This window comes from Mchenga conophoros, linkage group LG5 (genome assembly GCF_057382185.1).
Source record: "Mchenga conophoros isolate Kocher_MC1m ecotype Shallow Benthic linkage group LG5, M_conophoros_male_GT1.1, whole genome shotgun sequence".
Lineage (NCBI taxonomy): Eukaryota > Metazoa > Chordata > Actinopteri > Cichliformes > Cichlidae > Mchenga > Mchenga conophoros.
The window spans coordinates 19951776-19973913 of NC_140530.1; the positions used below are offsets into that span (position 1 = coordinate 19951776).

Sequence of the window (22138 nt, forward strand, 5' to 3'; positions counted from 1 at the left end):
AGTGCTACAGGTGGAGCTAAATGTTACAATTAGGCAATGAAAAAGTGAAAATACATGCCAACAGTTTACCACTATTTAATCAACAATCCCCTTTCAGCCCCAGCTTATCAGAATCAGAATCAGAATCAGAAAGGGTTTTATTGCCAAATGTTGAGCAGGTTTACAACATTAGGAAATTGCTGCGGTGCTTCAGTGCAAACATACTGTCATAAAAATATAAAAATAAGAATAAGAATTAAAAGTGCTACGTAGAAAGATATATACATGAGTGCAGGTGGTGATCAGTGCCAAACATGGAATGATGCAGTGAACACAGCGTAGGGTCATGTGTTAGTGGTGGGAACAGTCATACGGTTATTGTTCATGTGTCCGACAGCAGAGGGGAAGAAACTGTTCTTATGGCGAGAGGTTCTGGTGCGAATGGACCGGAGCCTCCTGCCTGAGGGGAGCAGGTCAAACAGACTGTGTCCAGGGTGAGATGGGTCAGCTGAGATCCGAGCTGCACGCCGCAGTGTCCTGGAGGTGTACAGGTCCTGCAGAGATGGGAGTCTGCAGCCAATCACCTTCTCAGCAGAGCGCACAACACGCTGCAGTCTCTGTTTGTCCCTGAGAGTGGCTCCAGCGTACCACACGGTGATGGAGGAGGTGAGGATGGACTCGATGATTGCAGTGTAGAATTGCATCATTGTCCGTGTTGGCAGGTTGAATTTCTTCAGCTGCCTCAGGAAGTACATCCTCTGCTGGGCTTTCTTAATGACGGAAGTGATGGTGGGCTCCCACTTCAGGTCCTGGTTGATGGTGGTACCCAGGAAGCGGAACGAGTCCACAGAGGTGATGGGGGTGTCAGTCAGGATGATGGGGGGGAGTGGAGCTGTGTGCTTCCTGAAGTCCACAATAATCTCCACTGTCGTCTGGGCATTCAGCACCAGGTTGTTGTGGCTGCACCAGGACACCAGACGTTCAACCTCCCTCCTGTAGGCAGACTCATCCCCGTCCGAGATGAGTCCGGTAACGGTGGTGTCATCTGCAAACTTGATTAGCTTGACAGACTGGTGGGTGGAGGTGCAGCAGTTGGTGTACAGGGAGAAGAGCAGAGGAGAAAGAACACAGCCCTGAGGGGAGCCGGTGCTGATGGTCCGGGAGTCCGAGACATTCTTTCCCAGCCTCACACGCTGCTTCCTACGTTATCTAAGTTACCTCCCTAGAATTCTCTGCCTGAGTCCCTTTCATTCAGTGCACACTGCCAGGTCTTAATAATCTTCTTTACCCCAGATACAACAAACGATTGTCTGGGCTGTCAAAATTGCCCGCTTTGTTTTTCAACTCCCCATCATGGCTTACTAGTTTTTCTGAGTTTATGGCTAGTCTTATGGTTGATCTTGACTAATCCGTCCCTGAATGTGTGAAGCTTGTTGCTTTTACAGCTTTAATAGCAAAGGTTCAGGTGTCTGTTGCCACTCTGCATCAGTCAAATTCTTGTACTTCTCTGCAACTTTAGTCTCCTAATGGTGATTCAAACTACTGTATGGTGGATATTTATGTTTGAATCCTACTTCACCATTGACCTCACCACTCAGGGACAACCAAAGGGCCGGATGTTGCCTAGAGGCCATACAATGTCCAGATCTGGTCCAGACACTGAGAGATTTAATTTTAGTCCCTTGAAGCACAATCATGTTGTACAAATGGAATTACAGAGCTGTAACCTCTCACATTATAAATAAATATGAAATAGAGTGCTAATCAAGACCTAATAACATCAGGAAGATAATGGAGAACACCAGCAGTGTGACAAATTTTAGTCATGTTGTGCTGGAGGCAATGGAGATGTGATTGTAAATGCTTTGGCCGCCTGTTTCATTTAATCTCCAATGCTAATTTGATAAAGTGTTTAAAAGATCTTGTGCATCTTTTATCTAAAATGCATGTTGTAACATAGTTAGAAAAGTTATTGCATAAATTAAGTTCATTATCATTTGTTTTCTTTGTTAATGGATTGTGCTACTTCAAATGCACTCTACTATATAATGGCGATCACCTGGATAATGGTAATATTTGATTTTCCACTAGGAATATTCAGTTATTAACCAGTTTGTACTGGTCACAAGAGCACCAATAACTAAATGCCAAGTTAATTAAGCACTTTAAAGCCTTTGCATGTCTTTTCTGAAAAATGCTGTATAAATGAAGTTCCCTTATTTTATTTTATTTTACTTTATTAGAATTTAACCATCCCCTTAAAATGTAATGATTTTTAGTTGTTTTTGACTGAGGAAAGAATATGTGTTTTCTTATTTTATCCTCCTCGAAGTGGCCACCAAATCATGGGTACACTGTGGTCAGGGTTGAACATGGTCAACAACAATACCCAGGCTGTGCTCAGCTGGTACTAAGGGGCCCAAACAAAACTATTACACCACCACCATCCACCTAGACTGTTAATACAGTAGATGGATCAGTGCTGTTATTTAAGTCAAATTCTGACCCTATCATCTGAATGTTGCAGCAGAAATCAAGCCTCAACAACATTTCCCAATCTTCTAATGTCCATCTTTAGTGAGCATGAATGAATTGTAGCCTATGTTTCCTGTTCTTAGTTGACAGGCGTGCCACCCAGTGTGGTCCTCTGCTGCTGTAGCCTGTCTGCTTCAAGGTTCGAGATATTCTGCATTCGGAGATGCTCTTCTGCATACCTTTGTTGTAACAAGTGGTCATTTGAAGTACTGTTGCCTTCCTTGCAGTGTGGACATTTTCCTCTGACATCTGGCATCAACAAGGCATTTTCATTTCTCACTGGATATTTTCTCTTTTTTGGACAATTCTGTATAAACCTCACTGTGGAAAAATCCCAGTAAATTAGCAGTTTCTGAAATACTCCAGCCAGGCCAGTCCATCTGGCACCAAGAACCAACCATACACATTCATAGTCACTTAAAAAATCTTTCTCCCCCTTTTTGATGATCAGACTTTAACAGGTTGTTTTTACCACGTCTGCATGCTGAAATGCACTGAGTTGCTTCCATGTGATTGGCTTTAGTGACAAGTTCACACCGTACACATCAGTATTATGTCTACAGATGCTTTCTGCCCACATGTCCAATCCCCGCATCAGTAAATATCACCAATCTAAACGCTAAAGGATTTCAGGGGGGAGTTTGTTTCAAAATAATAATTATTATAATGAGACTTAAAAAAGTTTTTTTTTTAAATTGTCCAAAAAATATATTTCACCTAATTAACCTCTCATCTGCCTCACTGGCCTCAATTATTATTATAATTATTGCCACAGCAGAAGATTTTTTTTTATTATTATGAAATTTTAATTTTAAAACTTTAAAACCACAAAAACAGCAGACTATAAATGTGGCTTAAATACACCAGAGGAAATTAATGTATATTGTCTATTGGTGAGGGAAATTTTTCTTTTCGCTTGCTTTTCTCCACTGAGGTCAAACAAAGTCAGCCTGAGCACCACAGAACTGGTACAGATGGTTATTAAATTTACCCAATGACACTTGAGCTCTGTGTAATGTTTGTTTTCAATTTCAAGTCATTACACAGCCTGCTGTTGAGGGACCCATTCACATCTCTCAAAGTTAAGAAAGCTATTAACAGCAATAACAAAAAAAAGAAAGTTGTCCACTTTCTCCTTTTCATTCACATTCTGGGCACTAACTGGAGAGAGTCTTATATCACAAAGCTTGGCTGCAGATACTGCCTGCTGCCTCCGAACATGCAACAGCATGTCTAGAAGAAAGATAAGATTGCTTTAATTGCCAAGAAAAAGCGTTAATCATGTCACTTAATTCTGTTATGGTTTGTTCTATAAATGGTCTTTTGTCCCCACTAAACAAGCAGTAAATGTGTGGTAATCAAATCTTCATGTGCCAATCTGAGATAGGTGGGGAGTTCCACAGCTGAGGGAATCAGACAGCAAATGCCCGGTCACCTTTGGGCACAAGCAGAGAAACAGGAATCATCAATAAAGCGCTCATGGGGCACATGGAAGCAGGAGCGTAATAATCACTTAAGGCCTAAAATCTGACATGATTTCAATCTCATTGAGAATCTCAACTTGCCCACCTCTTCTATCCAAGTGCTAAACTAAAGCGAGTTTTGTCGGGAGAAGCCTCATTGAAATTGCAAACATGTCTAGTGGCAAATGAATGCTACTTATACAATCCCTGTTTAGAGTACACGCATGTGGCAAAAGTAATTTAAGTTGATTCAAAGGGATCTGATTATGGAGCACAACTGCGTGATTGTAATTCGATATGAAATATCCTCTGATGTATTTATGCAAATCTCTTATTATTCTCTATTATTCTCAGTACAGTATTTTTTGTGCAAACCTCGACACATCTCTAAACATGATGCAGGCTGTTGATGGAGCAAATTAATTTGATCATCTGCAAAAACCCACATAAGCCTGAATGTTAAGCAGGGCTGCTAAATATTTGCATATACAGTAGTGTTTACATACTCTGCATCCTACTGTCATCTGCTAGTGTGTGTCTCTGTGCTGGAAGCACAGTTTGTGCCTTCCTCTTGAACTCGCAATAACAGATTGTATTTTCTGTATAATGGACTTATTGTGTGTTTGTTTGGATCCAGCATCTGTCAGCCTGCGTTAAATCCTTTGAACATACCTTTGCTGGGATGGGACCAGATGGCATTCTCCTATTACCTAAACGAACTGTCATGTTTCCATCTGGTATAGGAAACAAAGGATGCATTTAGCATTTTATACCATATATAACTGTGACACTAAAGGTTTACCATTTGAATTTATGTTAAAAGCTGAGATAGCTGTTTTACACTCAAATTAAAAGAATAAAAAAAGTGAAAGAATTAGCAACAGTGTTTTCAAAATATGCACAAAAATACTGTTGCCCATGTGCAATCATGGGAAATGTGCTTATTTAAATAGAAATAGTCCTCCTAAGACAAACAATCATATGTCATTACTTCTCTAAAGGCTATAGCTTTCCAATGTTTTATCTTTTTTAGCTTCTGTGCCACCTCCAGTTTATTATACTAAGGAATAGGTTCCTCTCATCAAGTCTCAAAGAAGCTATTCAATACTGTAAATAACTGTAATTTAATCTGTCAGTACTTTTTGTGTTAAATGATAAGCCTGAGTCTGCCATTGTTATTCCACACAAGTAAATGAAAGACTGAACAGGATTTTCGGCTTCCTCTCAAACAGCTCACAGTTTACAAGATAACAAAAACAAATTAGGCCTCAATGTTTTGCATTTGTTTTAATGAATTAGGAATTACATTTTAGTGGTAAAATTAATTTTCATCTTATTCGAGAACACCCCAATGATGCTGGAAACATCAGCAATAACCAAACCAAAACACAGTTAAAGACCAAACGAAAACAACAACAACAAAAAGCGTTGAACAATCTGCTGATTATACTAGATGCTGTCAAGACACAAAATTACTTCCTGGATAAAACCTTGTCTCTGTGCCTCTGAGTCTGTTGTCATTGCTGGTGTTTCATCTTACTAGGTAATCGATTGCATTTAGGTCTTAATTTCCCATTTGACAACAAGGTAGAAAACAATCAGGGGCCTGTTGCTGGTTGCTTTAAGTAAAGCGTGATTATGTGACCAGAATTGAACACAAATCCACAGCAACGCATAGCCTCATCTTGGCCAGGCTCACTCTACACAGTTGAAAGCTCGGGTGGGTCATACTACTACACTAATACTGTGCTCTTGACATATACCTAGGCCAAAAAGTACTCTTTTGAAGGAAACTCAATTTTACAGTCTTTGGTCTTGTATTATTCATTCATTAATGGTTCGACTACATCATAATTATCACTGAGCCTTGCTTTTCACACTTTGCTATAGTAACAAGTAGACATGCATTCAACATGAGTGGTTCATAGTTAGGTCCATAAATTTTGGTCAGCGACACAATTGTTTAAATTTGTACGGAAGTGGGTTAGGACCAGTGGAGAAAAAATGTGGGCGTCGTTTTTTTTGCCCCAGAATTCTGAGAAAAAGTCAGAATTCTGACTTTTTTTTGTAATTTTGTCTCTGTACACCACCACAAAATCAAGATGTGATTGAAGTGCTTTTAGTGGTAATTCAAGGGGGTTAAAAAAAAAGCATTGCATAAACTGTTTCAGAATTACGGCTATTTTTTGGATGAACTGACAATTTTAATGGTAAATGGGTTTACTAGTCCCTAAGGACTCCAAAGTGCTTTACACATCCAGTCATCACCCATTCACACACTGGTGATGACAAGCTACATTGTAGCCACAGCCACCCTGAGGCGCACTGACAGAGGCGAGGCTGCCGGACACTGGCGCCACTGGGCCCTCTGACCACCACCAGTAGGCAACGGGTGAAGTGTCTTGCCCAAGGACACAACGACCGAGACTGTCCAAGCCGGGGCTCGAACTGGCAACTTTCCGATTACAAGGCGAACTCCCAACTCTTGAGCCACGATCGAATTAGAAGGATTGTTTTTAAGACTTGGATGAAAATCATTTTAATTCAATTCAGTTCCTTAGATTCAATTTTATTTATATTGCGCCAAATAACAGCAACAGTTGCCTCAAGTAGCTGTAGTCAGTCAGTGAACCCATGGACAGCACCAAATGCTGTTTCCAATCTTGAGATGAACTGCCAGGTCTTGACTGCAGCTACCTTCGGTTGCTGCTTGATTCAGTATTCAGTTTTATCTTCAGTTTTTAAAAACCTCACTGTTTGGTGAGATCTGGTGACTGACATGGGCATTTAAGAATATCTCATTTCTTTGCCTTGAAAAGCTCTTTGGTTACTTTTGCAGTATGTTTTGGGCCATTCTCCAATTAGTTTTGCAGGATTTCGCTGAACCTGGGCAGAGATAGTATAACTCTGTACAAGTCATAATTCATCCTGCTACTTCTGATGGCAGTCATATCATCACTAAACACTATGACAAGGTCCCACTACCAGCTGTACATGTCAATACCAATTCATAACCAGTGATTTCCATCTTCTGTCTCTCTGTATTTACATTCATGAAGGCATCTGTGGATTGTTTTAGATTGTTTTATATACGGTATCTATCTAGATGCTGTAAAGTTGTTTTTCTTAACCATAAAAAGAATTTTGTGCCTTTAGCTATCTTCTGTAGTCTTTCAGGCGTTTTGATGTCTCTACACTTGCCAGAGCATTCTTCTTTTTTTAAAACTATGTACCAGATTGTTAATTTGGCCACTCCTTAAGTTTTTCCGATCTTTCTGGTAGTTTTATTTTTTATTTTTCAGCCTAGTGCTGGACTCCTACCAAAATCAGGTTCAACACTTCAAACGAACGTCAGACTTTTTATCTGCTTAATTTTCATGAAATACTGAGAGGACACGCCTCATCTGGCCATGAATGCTTGTCAGGCAAATATCCAATTACTTTTGCACCTCTGAAATTGGAGGACTAAGTAAGTAAGTAAGTAAGTAAAAATGGCTGTAATTTCTAATTAGACATTTTTGATTATCCCCTTTTTCTACACTTCAAGCACATATTGTTGGATTTAAAAGTTGTGTTCCCCAGTTGGGCTGTTGATTGGCTCTTTGGGGGTAGAGGCAACTTCCCATTATCCATAGATGGCTATTTAGTGTTTAGGAAAGACTAAATCATTTTAACCAGAAACATATTTAACATTAATTTCTATTACATAATATCATGACAGATACTTTGTTAAATGCACAATGACTGTATCATTGACCAACACTGTTTGTTGTCTCCACTTAAAAACAAGCAGTGTGTAGTAATCAACTCTGAGTGTGCCTGCCTGAGATCTCCAAGTAGAGAATTCCACAGATGAGGGACTCAGTTAACAAATTCCTAAGTTTAGGGCCAAGTAGAGAATCGTGAATCATAAAAAAAGTTAAAAGATTGCTGATGTGGACAGAAGCCCCATCATTTAAGGCTTTAAAAATCAAGCAGTAATATCGTAAAACCATTTCTAGCATTCCCAGATTTCGACTGAAGGACAGCGACAATTCGTATATCGGGGCTGATTCTTTCAGTACATGTTACAAGGCTGACAGCAGTGTTTCAGACCAACTGCAGTCTTTGGATATTTCACCTACTGATCTAAAAGTAAAGTGCTCTGAACTGGTCGATACTGCAAGAGATAGAAAAGCATCATCCATGCTATTAAGTCATTAGTGAATATGTAAGACATGATCTTTCTTAACTGTCTCTGGTAAAGCAAAGTAGAGGGTCCACCACTTTGGCCACCAGAGCATCAACCGACAGTACCGAGTAAAAAATTATTACTAGATTCCCTCTTTCATAAGTAAACCAGACTGGATCAGTAATGCTGGTATTTATTACCTCAAACTTTGAGTAATTTGGCTGCAGGAAACATTTGGACATTCATCTGATTTTGAATAGGAAATTAGTGCTGTGCCCAAATTGGACTAGAGGTTTCACATTTTTACTCGGTGTACTTCTTATACCATCAAATATCACTTTCAGGTTTCATAAAGTAATTTAAGTGATTCATTTGCCATCACAAGTCCTCTTTGGAAACTTCCAAGTAAATGTCAAGAATCCTCTTGAAGTAATACAAAACTGAGTTGTCATGGAGATGGTTAACTTCATCCCGTAAAGACAGCCATGAGAGGTCGTTGAAATATAATACAAGTGGGAATCATGTACGTGACTTTACAGTCAAGCTGTTGCTTTAAGGTCAACGGGGAAGGTTCTTCCTTGTCGTTCTTGGAAATGGCTCCATGTTCCCTCTTGTTATGAATCCTTTACATCTGCTTACAGTTCTGCTTCATTCAAAGCATTTTGTATTTTGAAAGGTTTTCACTATCTCGTAATGTGTGGACCACTGAGATCTACTGAGACTTAAACTGTAGGATTGAAACTTTAAAAAAAATGTTTTACCTAGCTTCAACTGTTGGTTGCATTTCAATAAATTCCAGTTCTCCACGTTCAAATTTCTATGTAGACTGTAACTGACAAGTCAAACATATACAATAATCCTGCCAAAGTTATTGTTTACCTTTGTGTTCTTTATTAGAACAAATGGGAAAAAGTGACTTCATCACAATATTCTTTTAATGTTTGAAATAGAAAAAAAAAACAATCACATACAGTAGCAGTGGAACAATGGAAGATAGTCTCTAATGTTTTGCAGTACCTGTAACAGGAGTTAAAGATTTTAAAAGGTCAAAACTCTTGCAGTATAAAAAACTGTCAAATCTGAACATTTAATCAGTACCAAACTCTTCCCACACCACACTGCCTAACCAAGACTAACTAAGCTCAATAAGACTCCTTCTTCAGCTTGACAGCTTCCTTCACCTCTGGTGTCCAACATCTGGTTTTGGGAACTACTTTGTGGCTGCAGCTCCTTGCAGCAACTTCACCAATGCAGGTGTTGAGCATTGTCCACTTCGACTCAATGTCCTTAGCTTCCCTCAGAATGCAATCAAAGCTCTGCAAGAGGCAGGAATTGATTATTGTGGAGAGTGGGGCCTCTACCAGATGCTCCCAGCTCACCCTGACAATATGTTGGAACCAGGTCCGTCCCCTGGTGGTGACCTAACTCAACCTCAGTTGGTGATCAGTTGACAGCTCAGCCCTTTTCTTTACCCCAGTGTCCAAGACATGGACAAAAATCATTGCCTGTAACCTAGGGTGTTCTTGTGGCATGTGCACAACACCCTTATTGTCAAATATGGTGTTCTCTATTGCACAATAACAGAACACCACTAAGGGTCAACAGAAGGACAGAGCCACATAGCTTCTTCGAGTAACCTGCAACAATTCTGCAAAGAAGAGCGGAGCAAACTTCCTTCGCACCATTGTGAAAGACTCATTGCTAGTTATCACAAAAGCTTTTTTGCAGTTCTTGCTGCCAAGAGTGATGCAACCAGCTATTAGGTTCAAAGAGCAATTACTGTTACACAAAGGGCCAGGTAAATTTGGATTGCGTTTTTTTCACCTTAATAAATGAAATCATCTTTTAAAAAAAAAAAAACTGCATTCTCTATTTACCCTGGTTATCGCTGTCTAATTTTAAAATCTGTTTGATGATGCACGATGATGTATGTAACATGAAACATGTAAGTGTGACAAATCTGCAAAAATCTAAGAAATTAGGCAGGGGAAAATGCTTCTTCATCTACCTGAATCCCAAACCAAACAGGAATCATTTTAACTTGTTTCCAGCTGAATTAAAGGCTCCATCTAAAACCCTGTAATTCTACCAGCTTCATTTTGCTTTGGATCAAGAAACTCCATCACAAAAAGTAAGAAGTACAAAAAAGGATGAAGCACTTATGCCAAAGAAACTGTATTTACTGCAGTGAGTCTTATGTAATATACAGTGCAATGCTAATACAAATTGCAGAGTAAGAAAATAATGTTCATACCCATTTCAACAAATGTTGAATTTTCACCAGAAATGCACTGAATATGGATAATTTGTTGTTATCAATGATGAGTTTAAAGTGAGCTACAGCCAGAGGTGGAGAGGTTCATGCAGAGCACTGAGGATTAATGTGCCCCTGTATGCGAGCTGCCTTAGATTCAGACTGATCTGTAACTATGACATTAAGATTGGTTATCCTTAAGTGATTTGATGGGACCTCGACAGTTACAAAAACCACTCAAAGGTCATTTTGACTGAATAATGTGAATTGGGACCAGAGAGGAACATCATAATATTTACTGCATATTTATGAGCCTTTAAATCTCTTTCACCTTGTGTTAGACAGATGATAAATATCCTGTTCAACATTGCTGTCAAGGCACAGGCAAGTAAGGTGACTGTCATTCAGGTGAGGTGTCTGGATCTTTGCCAGACACAATGGGTATGTGTGATCAATGAGATCACTACCTGCTTCACTGCTTCTTAAATCCAGGCTGAGATCAAAAGCCTCTCAGTGCTCTCCTGTTATTTGAAAGAGCAGTTGCTCTCATGCTAATTAACCCAATGACAAAATGCATCATTGTAAAGGAAAGAATAAGGATGCAGTGAGATAAGGCATGTGTGGCTTAGTGCTCATTTCCCTCCATTCAGCCGGAGCCTAATGATGTCTGGCCATGTCTCTGCTTTGTCTGAGGGGTGAGACGGTTGACTCGGAAGAACCATGTGTCTGACTCCGGGCTAGCTCTGTTTTCAATCAAGGTCAGCTCCCAAATGTTTCCCTGCTAAGTCTCCCATGCATGTGCACATAAACACCACCTTTTCTTCTTAAGTGTTTACACTCTCTCTTGCCTTGACCTCAGGTTTCTGCGAGCGCTGAGTTTATTGAGTTACACCAACCCTGGTTACTTTTCCTTCAACGAAAACAAATCAATTAAAAAAGCTACAGATGTGTTGTAAACTTTGAAAATTGAGAATGACAGAGGAATCACACAGGACAGTGCCCCTAACAGGATTTGGAAACTCATGAGGGAAATTTTGAAGATGGAAACGATAGATTCGTAAACAAGACTGAAACCTAGCTATCCGATGGGGGATACAAAAATTGGGAATCATTTAGAACATTGCTAAAATGCCTTGATGCCAGACCCTTCCTTTCAGAATTCTTTGAGCTGTTAAGAAATCAACGGTAACTCAAGCAACAACACATTCAACCTTGAAGCAGCTGCACCAGCAGAAGAACACACCCAGTTACTACTCCTGTCAGCTAAGCACAGGAAAAAAACAACAATTCACATCATGACAGCTGATCTGAAAATTCTCAATTTTTGCTGCAAAATACAGACGGAAGAGTCAGAATTTGGTGTAAACATGAAAACATTGATCCATCCTGCCTTTTATTAACAGTTCAACCTGGTGAAGGTCATAACGTAATGATGTGGGGGATATTTTCTTGGCACACCTTGGCTGTACAAAAGTTATGGCGGCCACTTCTATCAGGATAGCGCACCATGTTACAAAGCTCAATTTATCTCAAATTGTTTTCTTGAACATGACAATAAGATCACTGTAGCCTTGAACAGACCACCTTTGGGATGCGATGGAATGGGAAATCAACAAAATGGACAAATCTGCAACAACTGTGTGATGCCACGATGTCAACATGGACCAAAATCTCTGAGGAATGTTTTCAGCACATTGAATTTATGCCACAAAGCATTAAGGCAGTATATGATGTAAAATACAAAGTATTCCTGTGTCAAAATATTGAATGTTTCTATTAGTTTATTGCTCTTAAAATCTGCAGCAAAACATGCAATAATACAAACTATGGATTCGAGTCAAAACACAAACAGGTAGCAACAACAGAAATGGGACATTGACCAGAATATTGCAAAAGACAAAACTGTAAAAAAGACCAAAGATTTATTTGTAAACATGAAATTACCAGTGCAACGTAATCAGGGTACAAAGAAATGTTCAAAGGAATGTGCATGTCCTTCAAAGTTAGCTGATACAGAAGCCGTGGGATTTTCTTTAGATTTTTTCCCTCCTTTCCTTCGTCTCTTCTTACGTTTTTCGCCGTCGCTTTCCCAAAACAGGCGATAAAGTGGCATTGTCTTCTGTCGAGTGGGATGTTTGCTTTTGGCCTGGGGTCCTCTCGACATCTCTGTGAATGAGTATTTAGAGACAGCTAGTTAATGTCTTGTGAACAGAAGAGATTAGAACAAGCAGCTTGGAAGGTTGGAGCGTCAGCAGATGTTCTTATCGGTAATGTTTTGACAACGTAAAACTGAAACCAAAAGATTTGGTTATTTATTAATTGAGGAAAAGAATGTGCAAAAGTATTGAGTGTGACCCCCTTGTGAAACTATTCCACCATGTATGACGTCTACCCCCTGGTTAAGGTGACAATGGTCTTGATTTTCCACTTTTTGTACTTAATTGCTTGACTTATTGGCAAAAACCATTTCCTGCCCGATGAGTCTGAAGAGCATCAGGCCCTCAGAAATATTCTTTGTCCGTGCCATGATACACTTTGACAGATCCCCATTCGGTAAATAAAAACGAGACATCCACTCACATCTGTTTGTCATCCCACAAAACACCTCATTTTATTTTAATTTCACCTACAAATTAAGTGCTACTCCGACAAGTTAACAAACCTTTGCCTCTGTCTAACACATAATATTGGGGCCATGGGCTCTTAAATCCCTTCATTTTAATCAAGATTAAATTCTGTGATTTCCCAGTCAGACATGATTACTCGAGCCAAAAAAAAAAAAAAAAACCTTCCACAGGAGTTATGATGCACATTGCAAATTAAAAATGGAAGATGAATGCCTATTTGCACTTGCATCTGACTAACCCAAAGTTCATACAGTCAATTAACATCAAAAGCCCCTTTAATATCACCAACTAATGTGGAGAAGACTCTATACGTTCTGATGAGAGCGAGGACGCAAAGCCTCGTACTGCATTCGTACTGATTGTCACGCTGCTGAAAGAAATAAAAAACCCGACTATCTTCGGCAACAGACGGCTTGACAGCCCTCCAGCAAATTTATTACAGTGGGTTAAAAGGTTGCTCGCACACAAGTTCAAAATAACTTTGAAAGGAAGAATGTTGAAAGGAAGAAGGCACGCCTCTGCTAACAAAAAGCTCTCACACTACTGCCCGACGACGATCGGGCAAAATTAAAGTCAAAATGTTCATTTGAGAACGTGGCAGAAAATTATTAATCAAAATATTATATTTATCATGCTTTGCAAAAGCACAAACTGCAACATACAGAAATTAGGTCAGCTGAACATGTGCAACTGAAAACAACTGCACATCATTTAAGTCAACCTCGGTGAAACTGCACAATCGTTAACAAAATCAGTAGCGCTAATCTCACTGCTGTGCTTTTCCTGCTATTCATATCAAAATATGTTATGTGAAAGAGGTCAATTAAATCTGTCAGAGGAGGAAACTTTGTATAATTTTATCCTCCATATGATTACATTTAGGGAAGTGGAGGGATAAGATTAGGAGTCAAATTCTCTCCTCCTTTCCTAAACAATAACAAGAACATGAGTTTTTGAGAGCCCTGGCATTTAATTTATAGTTTGAGCTTTACAGGGTTAAATAAGATGGGTAAATGAAATTCACCCTTCTTACTCTTAAAATATAATCATCTTGGAAGCAAACATTTAAAGGTTTACAGGAAAGCTATAGTGAGAAAAGAATAGAGGTGAATCTATACACTCACTCACACTCCCATCTTTTATTCTGGGGGAAGTGACGCTGTTGTCTGCAGAAGACGTCAAGAGTAAATACTCAATACTTCTAAATAGGCAGTTTCCCTTTATGGATTACCTTTCGCCACGCCAATGTTTTGCTACCATGTGTCCCCATGTGGGCTCAACAGCTCAGCACGTAGCTTAAAGTTACATCCCCGTTAACGAATCATGCTTAACATTAACAGACAACGATGTGTAATCTCCTACACAACAAGTGTGCAGATAACATGGCTTAGAAACCAAAAGGGAGCCCTGATGCCACCAGTGTCTCATGTGGAGAATCACTTAAAGTTTCACCTATAGATATAATTCAACATTCATAGACAAGACAAGGCTTTTAATCATAACTGCATAAAAAGGAAAAAACAATATTCCCGCATTGGAATTAGGGTCACAAGGCCACATGGACATTGTAAAAGAGTAAGGAGGCGTCTTCTAGGTGTTGTGGATTATCGGTAAGCACAGTAGGAAGCCGATCACTTTTCTACTGGTCCACACTTTGCTCAGTATTTTTCCAGAGTCTGACAAAAACTAGAGGATGGATATAAATCGATGCTCGATGGAAGAACATTTCCTGTCACTCTTGTTTCAAAAACACTCGACTTCAGTATAGAATAGTGCCTTATGACTACATTCAGTCAAGTGTTATGTGGAACGAAAAGATTAGGAGTGAAAACTGGGAAGTTTGAGCCCAACTTCAGGGTCAAAAACACAGATAAAGAGGGGAGCCTAGACAAGGAACAAAAACAAAGCTGAGAATAAGCTTAGAAAATGTTTGTGCTATCACCTTTGTGACAGTAGAGCTGTGAATGCATTAAATACATTAAAACTGCATTTTCTAATTGTATTTTATTTATTTATTTATTTTACTTAAGCAGCACAAAACACATGCATGGAGAGGAAGGAAAGATGCAAAACTCTGTGGTCGAAACACCACCACCACCCTGGAATGATTCAGTGTCCTAGTGCATGGTTTGCAAGTGAATGAGCTCCGACTCAAGTGTTGTTATTTATGTGAGTCTTTTGGGGGTTAAATGCTGCATGTGGTGTTCTTTTCAGGCTGAATCTCACTTGACAGAGATGACAGAAACAAGCCCGAAAAAGTAAGAATGAGGGAAAAAAAGAAAAGAAAAATCTGGAAATTGTAATGTGGAAATCTGTATAATAAAGTACGATAAAAAATAGATTCATTTAATACAAAGGGGTCAGCACAAAAAGCAGACTTCAGGTATCCCAAAAAAAATAAATAAATAGATTTAAGTGGAAAATAGAAAAAATATCTGCCCTTTAGACTGATAATACTGAGATGAACTGACTAGAATCCAATAGTTTATTTCGAACATGTAAATATATTTGGATAACAAGAGAAAAGAAAACCTTAAAACATCACGTTTTCATGAATATCTCTATGTCTACACATTGAACTTCATCCTTTTCGACCATAAACAAAATTTTTCTGTTCCTACCCAGTTTTTTTAAATGCCATTATTTACAAACCAAAATTCAGAATGCGAGCAGAAGGAGAGTATGAAGAAGGATTGGAAGGGCTCACAATTAAAGCATACCACAACATCTGTCAAACATGGTGGAGGCAGTGTTACGGCGTGGGCATATATGGATGCCAATGGATTCAGGTCACCAGTGTTTACTGATTATGTGCAAGTTGGTAGAAATACCAGGACTGATTTGCATGGAGCTATTATTTCTGATAAATACTGATTCACAGTATAGATGATGACCTAAAGCTACCCTAGAGATTCTTTAGACAGAAATGTAATTTTTTGTAATGTAATATTTTTTATGGCCCCATTAGCCTCAACCCAAACGAGCATGCTTTCTGCATGACACCCACAATCAAGCATCAACTAACGGTTCACTGCAGGAAAAGTCTGACAAAGCATCTCAAGGAAGGAAACTTCAGGCAGTCACTGACAGCAAAGAATTTATATTCATGTAATAAAATTATTTGTCAATTACTCATGAGCCAGTGAAAGCGGAGCGGCCATGTAAAAATGCCTATAAATCCTTTATGCGCAAGTTTGCCAAAACCTCTGGATTAGAGCTAAGTCTTCACTTCAGTTGCATCTTGATTGCATCATTTCTAATCCGTTGTGGTAGGGCAGAGCGGCCAAACTGAGTCAGATCAAAATATTTGGACCTAACTGTATGGTCTTGATTTACTTCAGGATATAACAGCTGACAGCACCATATTTTTTAAAATAAATTACAGTAAGTTCTACCTTTCTGTCTCCTGCTATACTAGAACTGGCTAAAAAACAAACAAACAAAAAAAAACCAGCTAGTAGGGGCCTTCAGAGGTATCAAGTGGAACAAAAGTTGTGCCACTGAGTGTTACATGGAACTGGAATGTTATACTGCAATAACGTGCTTTTGTGGAACACCATCTTGAAGTTGCCCTATGGCACGGGCCCCATCCTGAGGGTGGCATGCTTGGAGCAGACACCAGGTGTAAATCAGTCACCTGACTGTCAGCACCAGAAGCTCAAAACAAGCGTCAATAGCGGAATAAGCCGTTTTCCATTGGCACAACCCATAAACTCTACTGTATATATATGCATGGGTGCGTTTGTTTGTGTGTGTGCGCGCTTCTGCATGTACAACACGAACACAAAAACATCAACAGTATGCTAACATACAACATTACTTGTAATATAAAGCAAAACAAAAAAAGAAACAGATGGATGAACAATATCAAATTTAGGCAACAGCAACAACAAAGTAATCACTTACTTTCTGGCAGGTTCTGGACCAAAGATGTCAGAAATAGAACTGTAGGGGAGGAAACAAAGAAAGGGCAATAAATTAACTGTGGCTACATGCACACTAACACAAGAAGCCATAGCAACAGTAACAAGTGTCCACACAACTAGTATTAAAATTACAAAACGTAACGTAGGTGAAGCTGATTTTCACGTTTTACTTTTCACGTCTGATAAGATTCAATCTTGATGAGATTGAGAAACACTGACACAAACATCCAAAGAGTCTGTCCCGACAAACAAAATCCTGCAGCTTTTAAACTAAAACTAAATGAGAAACACTTAAACTGTTTACATTTGGGAAATCTCTAATGGAGTACTGTAAATGTTGAACATAAACATAGTAAAAACATACCAGTGTGATATACCGTGATTCGGGATACTTGCTGTTTCAATAATAAACACATTTAATGACTTGCCTTGTATCTGTGTTAACTTGCCTGCAGGAGAAATGTGAGATTACAATAAAACCTCATATTTCAGATTCACTGTGTGTTTTACTGTACCTGCAAGATCCATCACAGGCAAAGATCAATAAAATGTGAAAAAGACCCAGGATGTTACTTCATAACAAAAATCGACCCTCAGTTTCCGGCTTGATTTGAAACTAGACGGTATTGCACAAAGCTGAGGCAAACACTTCATAAATCTGAATATAGATACAAAAAGAAATTCACTCTTTTTTTGGGCTGTTGTCAGAATATAAAATCTAAAAGTCTGCAATTATGTGCTGCTGTTCCTCTCGCACACCCAACAGGCTGCTGTGCTGTATCGGTGGGGTGCATAAACTATAAACTGATCTAATTTCTGCCACATTCATGCTCTGTGGGCGCTGAAAATAAAGAACAATTCCATACCCCTGATAACAATATCACTATTATATTGTTAATTGAATGCATTGTGGATGTTTCGCTGCCTTTTTCTCTCTCTGCCGTATTAACCGATTTGGACGTTCAACACCTCCGGCACAAAAAGCTTTTTGTTCACGCCGTGATTTATTCTTCTACTGTTCTCGCTGTAAACCAACAATAAGCTATCGATGTGCATCAGACTTCGCCGTGTATTTTAGTTTCTGTGTGACATTTTGAGTTTTGTGAGGCGCTGGACTTTGATTTCATTTGCATTTGCAAGTCACATCTTGTTGTGATTTTAAGAAGTAGAAACAGGGAGGAAGATCTGTGAAAAGCATTATTCCACTCATGTGTTTAATGGCTTAGAAAAAGAAAATAAATTGTCCAAAGTGATTAGTTGCACCTTTTCAGTCTAGAAAGCCAAGTGTGAATATTAAGAACAGAATGTGACTGGAAAAAACATTATCTTCCCCCTTTTAAAATAAAATAAAAAATCAAGACGGTCTAAAAACAAAATGTGTCAGCTCATGTTAGCTCAGCAGTCACTAACGGTGACATGATTGATTACCCTTAAAAAAAAAAGATAAATTACTTGTGATGCGGACTAAAATACAAAAATTTAAATGGATAAAAAACACAACTCTAGTAGAGACTACATTACATTTTACCATGAAATTTACACATTACACCCCTTAGAAATGTGGCACACCAACTCCCTGATAAGCAATTTTAATTTGAATAAAATGTGAAATGGTGTCAGAGCTGAGAACGCATGAGTCAAAAAGGAGGAAATTAAAGTTTTATCAAAAGAAACTGCAAAAAATATGCATTGAAAAGCACAATCTAACCTAAGACTGGGCTTTTCTCTCCCTGAGGGCGAACAGGTCTTAAAGCAACTTTCTCTCTCCACTTATATTAAATATTCTTGGAGAGCTCCTTTGGTTTCCCCAAGCTGTTGATCCTTAAAGGCACGGATCATTCCTAACACCATTAAATACCTCACAACTCTTTTGGATAGTTATTGCTACTGTTCAAATCTCCTGTAAGCATGGGCCGGCCAATTAAAGTCAGGGTGGACTTAAAAGGAGAGGAACTAAAAGTGCTTGTTTCAGACGGTGGATGAACTCCAGCATAAGCTAAAAAACAAAACAAAAACAAAAACATGCAAAGCCACTCTGAGAAACCAACAATACAAATACTGAGCTGACAAAAGGTATTATTTAAGTGTGTAAACCCACAAAAAACCAAACCAAAAAAGTGCTTCTCAAGATGTGCTAGTGGCAGGCACTGCCATTTACCAGCAGGTCCCTGTTGGCAAGCTGGTGCGTGCGAAGCATTGAGCATATCTCAACATTACTGACCAACTTCCAGATGAGGTTTGGAGCTCGAAACAGTGGGGTGCTTTACAAAAGAAAATGAAGTGGAAATTGGTCCAGAGCTGGTCCCATACTATCATTTACTGGCTACTTGGCCTGTGTTTATTGCACGTAACTTTTCATGGCTGGGCACAGAAACTAAAGTCAGCCTTGTGTGAAAGCCACACTTCATAAGCGGAGCCTTAAAGGTACGTCCCGCTTATATAAAAATATGACAACCATTTCATCTTTAACTCACAGAACCTCAGCTGTCTGCGGTGTGCTAGGAATAGCCATTTTTCTAGTTAGCAGGTGATCTCTGAGGATAGAGACACGAGTGCTGCACTGGCTTCTTTCCCATTATCAATGTACACCTAACTGTTGTAGCCCTTCAATATACATATTTAACCAAAGGCTGTACTTATTCATCTGTAGGTAATGTTATTTTACAGAAACTACACGTTATTTGTTGTTTAGTTAAAGTGGAAATCTTGCATTTTTATCCTTTATTTTATTTCTCAAAGCTTCAGTCTACCTCTCATCATTAGCGACGTGTCCCACATAGTAGCACATGAATCTGGATTTGTATTGTTGGAAATCTCTCTCTCACTTTATGTGTCAAATGAACAAAAAAAGGCTGAAAGGGATTATGAATTTAAAGTAACGGCCCAACTTTAAAAAGGCACTTTTGTCTGATTTAGGCGGCACTCTGCTGACAGCACACACAAGAGGCTATCAACATCATTTATAACTGTGCGGCAAAGGACCTTGTCTCTTTCCCGAGTCTCACAGCACGGGGCTTTATTTAGCGACAGCCAGTTATCTTTCCTCTTTGCAATTATATTCAAAGCTATAATTGAATCCAGACTGAACACCTGCGTGACTCCACACCGATGCTTTTTGCCTACTTGATTGGAGAGAGGGGGAATCTAATTACCTGAAAAACAGCTAATTATCAGTTTTATAGAGAAGTTAGGAACTTGTCAGTTAATCTGGACTATCTGAATGCAAAAGTCACAAAAAGAAAATTGACTGTTAATGTTAACCAGTGCGTTTTATGTTCTAATTAAACATTACAATCAGCTTAGAAGCCCCCAAAAGAATGTGTTATTTGACATATACAAAACAAATGCCTTTAGGATTTTTAAGAAAATAATCCAACAACAGATTTAATGTGAACGCAGTAAGAGCAACATGAAAAGAAATGCTGCAATGTTTCTGGAAATATGGTACTAATGACTTCTTTAAAAAATAAAGAAAAAATCATGGCTTGTAGAACTTATTGGAGGAAGCGCGCTAGTTTTTCAAAAAGAAATTTGAAATGTAAAGAGAATGAAGTGAAACTCCATGGATGGGGTGTGTATACTGTCATTTTTAGATCAGATTCTTTACTGATTTATTTATGTATTCCTGGAGCCGGTCTGATTCCCATCGCTGCTTCCTCTGTGTGTGTTGAAATCCAGGCTTCTCAGGCCTGTGGTTTGATAGCAGATCCACAGACATGTAAGCAGATACGAGCCTCTCTTCATAACAGATGAATATTTCCACTAAGAGGGTGAACATGATAGCAAAGCGAGATGACAGGATCCAGTCTGGAGTGCTCAGGCAGTGCTTTAAAAGAGAGAATCAGTATTATATTTGCATTTGTTTCATTGCGGCTCAGTGCTCGGATCTACTTGTTTTGCTACTCTCGGTTTCATCTTAGTTGTGTCTCCTCTGCCCAGCGGAGCAGACCCAAGAGCAGAGGAGACACACACGGAAACATAAAGCAGAGAAGAGAGGAAAAACATCTTTATAGAGTCTTGTCACAAGCGGGGGCTCAACATTAGCTGTCATGTGTGCTTGGGGCGATTGTGGCTCAAGAGTTGGGAGTTCGCTTTGTAATTGGAAGGTTGCCGGTTCGAGCCCCGGCTTGGACAGTCTCGGTCGTTGTGTCCTTGGGCAAGACACTTCACCCGTTGCCTACTGGTGGTGGTCAGAGGGCCCGGTGGCGCCAGTGTTCGGCAGCCTCGCCTCTGTCAGTGCACCCCAGGGTGGCTGTGGCTACAATGTAGCTTGCCATCACCAGTGTGTGAATGTGTGTGTGAATGGGTGGATGACTGGATATGTAAAGCGCTTTGGGGTCCTTAGGGACTAGTAAAGCGCTATATAAATACAGGCCATTACCATTTACCAACTGATGCTTCTGGATTATTTGCTGGCACTTGTGTGCACGCGCTGTCTGGTTATAAATGAAACCCTAAGAGACTGAGGTGTGTCTGATGCACCTGTTTATTTTGGGTTGAGATGCTGGTGTCCAGTGCAGCACTCAGTGGTTCTAAATATTGTTTGTATTTTTTGTTTTGTTTTACCTGCTGACGGACACGTCGCTATAGGTGGGGCTGGACGGCACCTCGATTACTCCTCCTGATTCCTCGTCTTCAGCTTCATGTTCAACCTTCACTTCTGTGCAGCTTTTTATTTGTGCACCTTGATCTGAAAGAGGCAAACCGTAAATGCTGTACGACGTCATGCTACAGATCCAGGAGGAAATGACGGGTCAAAGGTTTCTACGTAAAATGAATCTCTTTCCCTCCTCACTGATGTGATAAGTAATGTGAAAACAGAGTGGCATGACATATGCTAAATGTTGAATTAACATTTCTGGATTGCAACACCAATTTTTAGAGAGCATTTGAATGAACAAACACCAGGCATCATCTCTTTGTTGATAAAAAACTGAGCATTCAGTGGTGGAAAAGTGCTTATGATTTTCTACTCACTTGGAAAAACTACTTTCTTACAAAAAGATGGGACTTTTTTTTTTCTTTAAAGGCAGTTGTGTAGAAAAAAAAAAAACCTTTTTCACAGGGCTGCAGGGTCTGTGAAAAACTAAGTGCACAGCCACATTTTGCAGGAATAACTTGAAGTAATTATTTTTTGCATCAGACAAACACTGATGCACAGACTCTTTACAACATTGCTTCAA

At 39.3% G+C, this 22138-nt stretch overlaps 2 protein-coding genes across 4 annotated transcripts in view; both read right to left on the reverse strand.

Annotated features, from left to right (window-relative positions):
• The window catches only part of rad18 (RAD18 E3 ubiquitin protein ligase), a 44527-nt gene that overhangs the window by 1952 nt on the left and 20437 nt on the right, over positions 1 to 22138 (reverse strand). Inside the window, exons 11-13 of one of the 3 annotated variants that reach the window (XM_085273995.1) lie at positions 21522 to 21645; positions 16936 to 16974; positions 12166 to 12568 (exon numbers count right to left, since the gene is read on the reverse strand). In XM_085273995.1, coding sequence (XP_085130121.1) covers positions 12469 to 12568; positions 16936 to 16974; positions 21522 to 21645 — 263 coding nt within the window. In that variant the 3' untranslated portion in view covers positions 12166 to 12468. Of the gene's footprint in view, positions 1 to 12165; positions 12569 to 16935; positions 20782 to 21521; positions 21646 to 22138 lie in introns of those variants that run through there. The other 2 variants (XR_014892463.1, XM_085273996.1) reach the window with 2 other exon arrangements.
• Positions 131 to 4708, reverse strand: LOC146574386 (uncharacterized). The gene is made up of 2 exons (XM_085275559.1): positions 4650 to 4708; positions 131 to 1049 (listed from the first exon to the last, which is right to left on the reverse strand). Exons 1-2 carry the CDS (start codon positions 4701 to 4703, stop codon positions 324 to 326), a joined length of 780 nt encoding a protein of 259 aa, XP_085131685.1. The 5' UTR covers positions 4704 to 4708; the 3' UTR covers positions 131 to 323.

Bases quoted from the DNA above. Each gene is read 5' to 3' on its own strand.
- LOC146574386 (XM_085275559.1), bottom strand. From the start codon at position 4,703: ATGACAGTTCGTTTAGGTAATAGGAGAATGCCATCTGGTCCCATCCCA. The intron at 1,050-4,649 runs GTATGTTCAAAG...TCCACCCACCAG, and splicing joins CTGGTCCCATCCCAGCAAAG to TCTGTCAAGCTAATCAAGTT.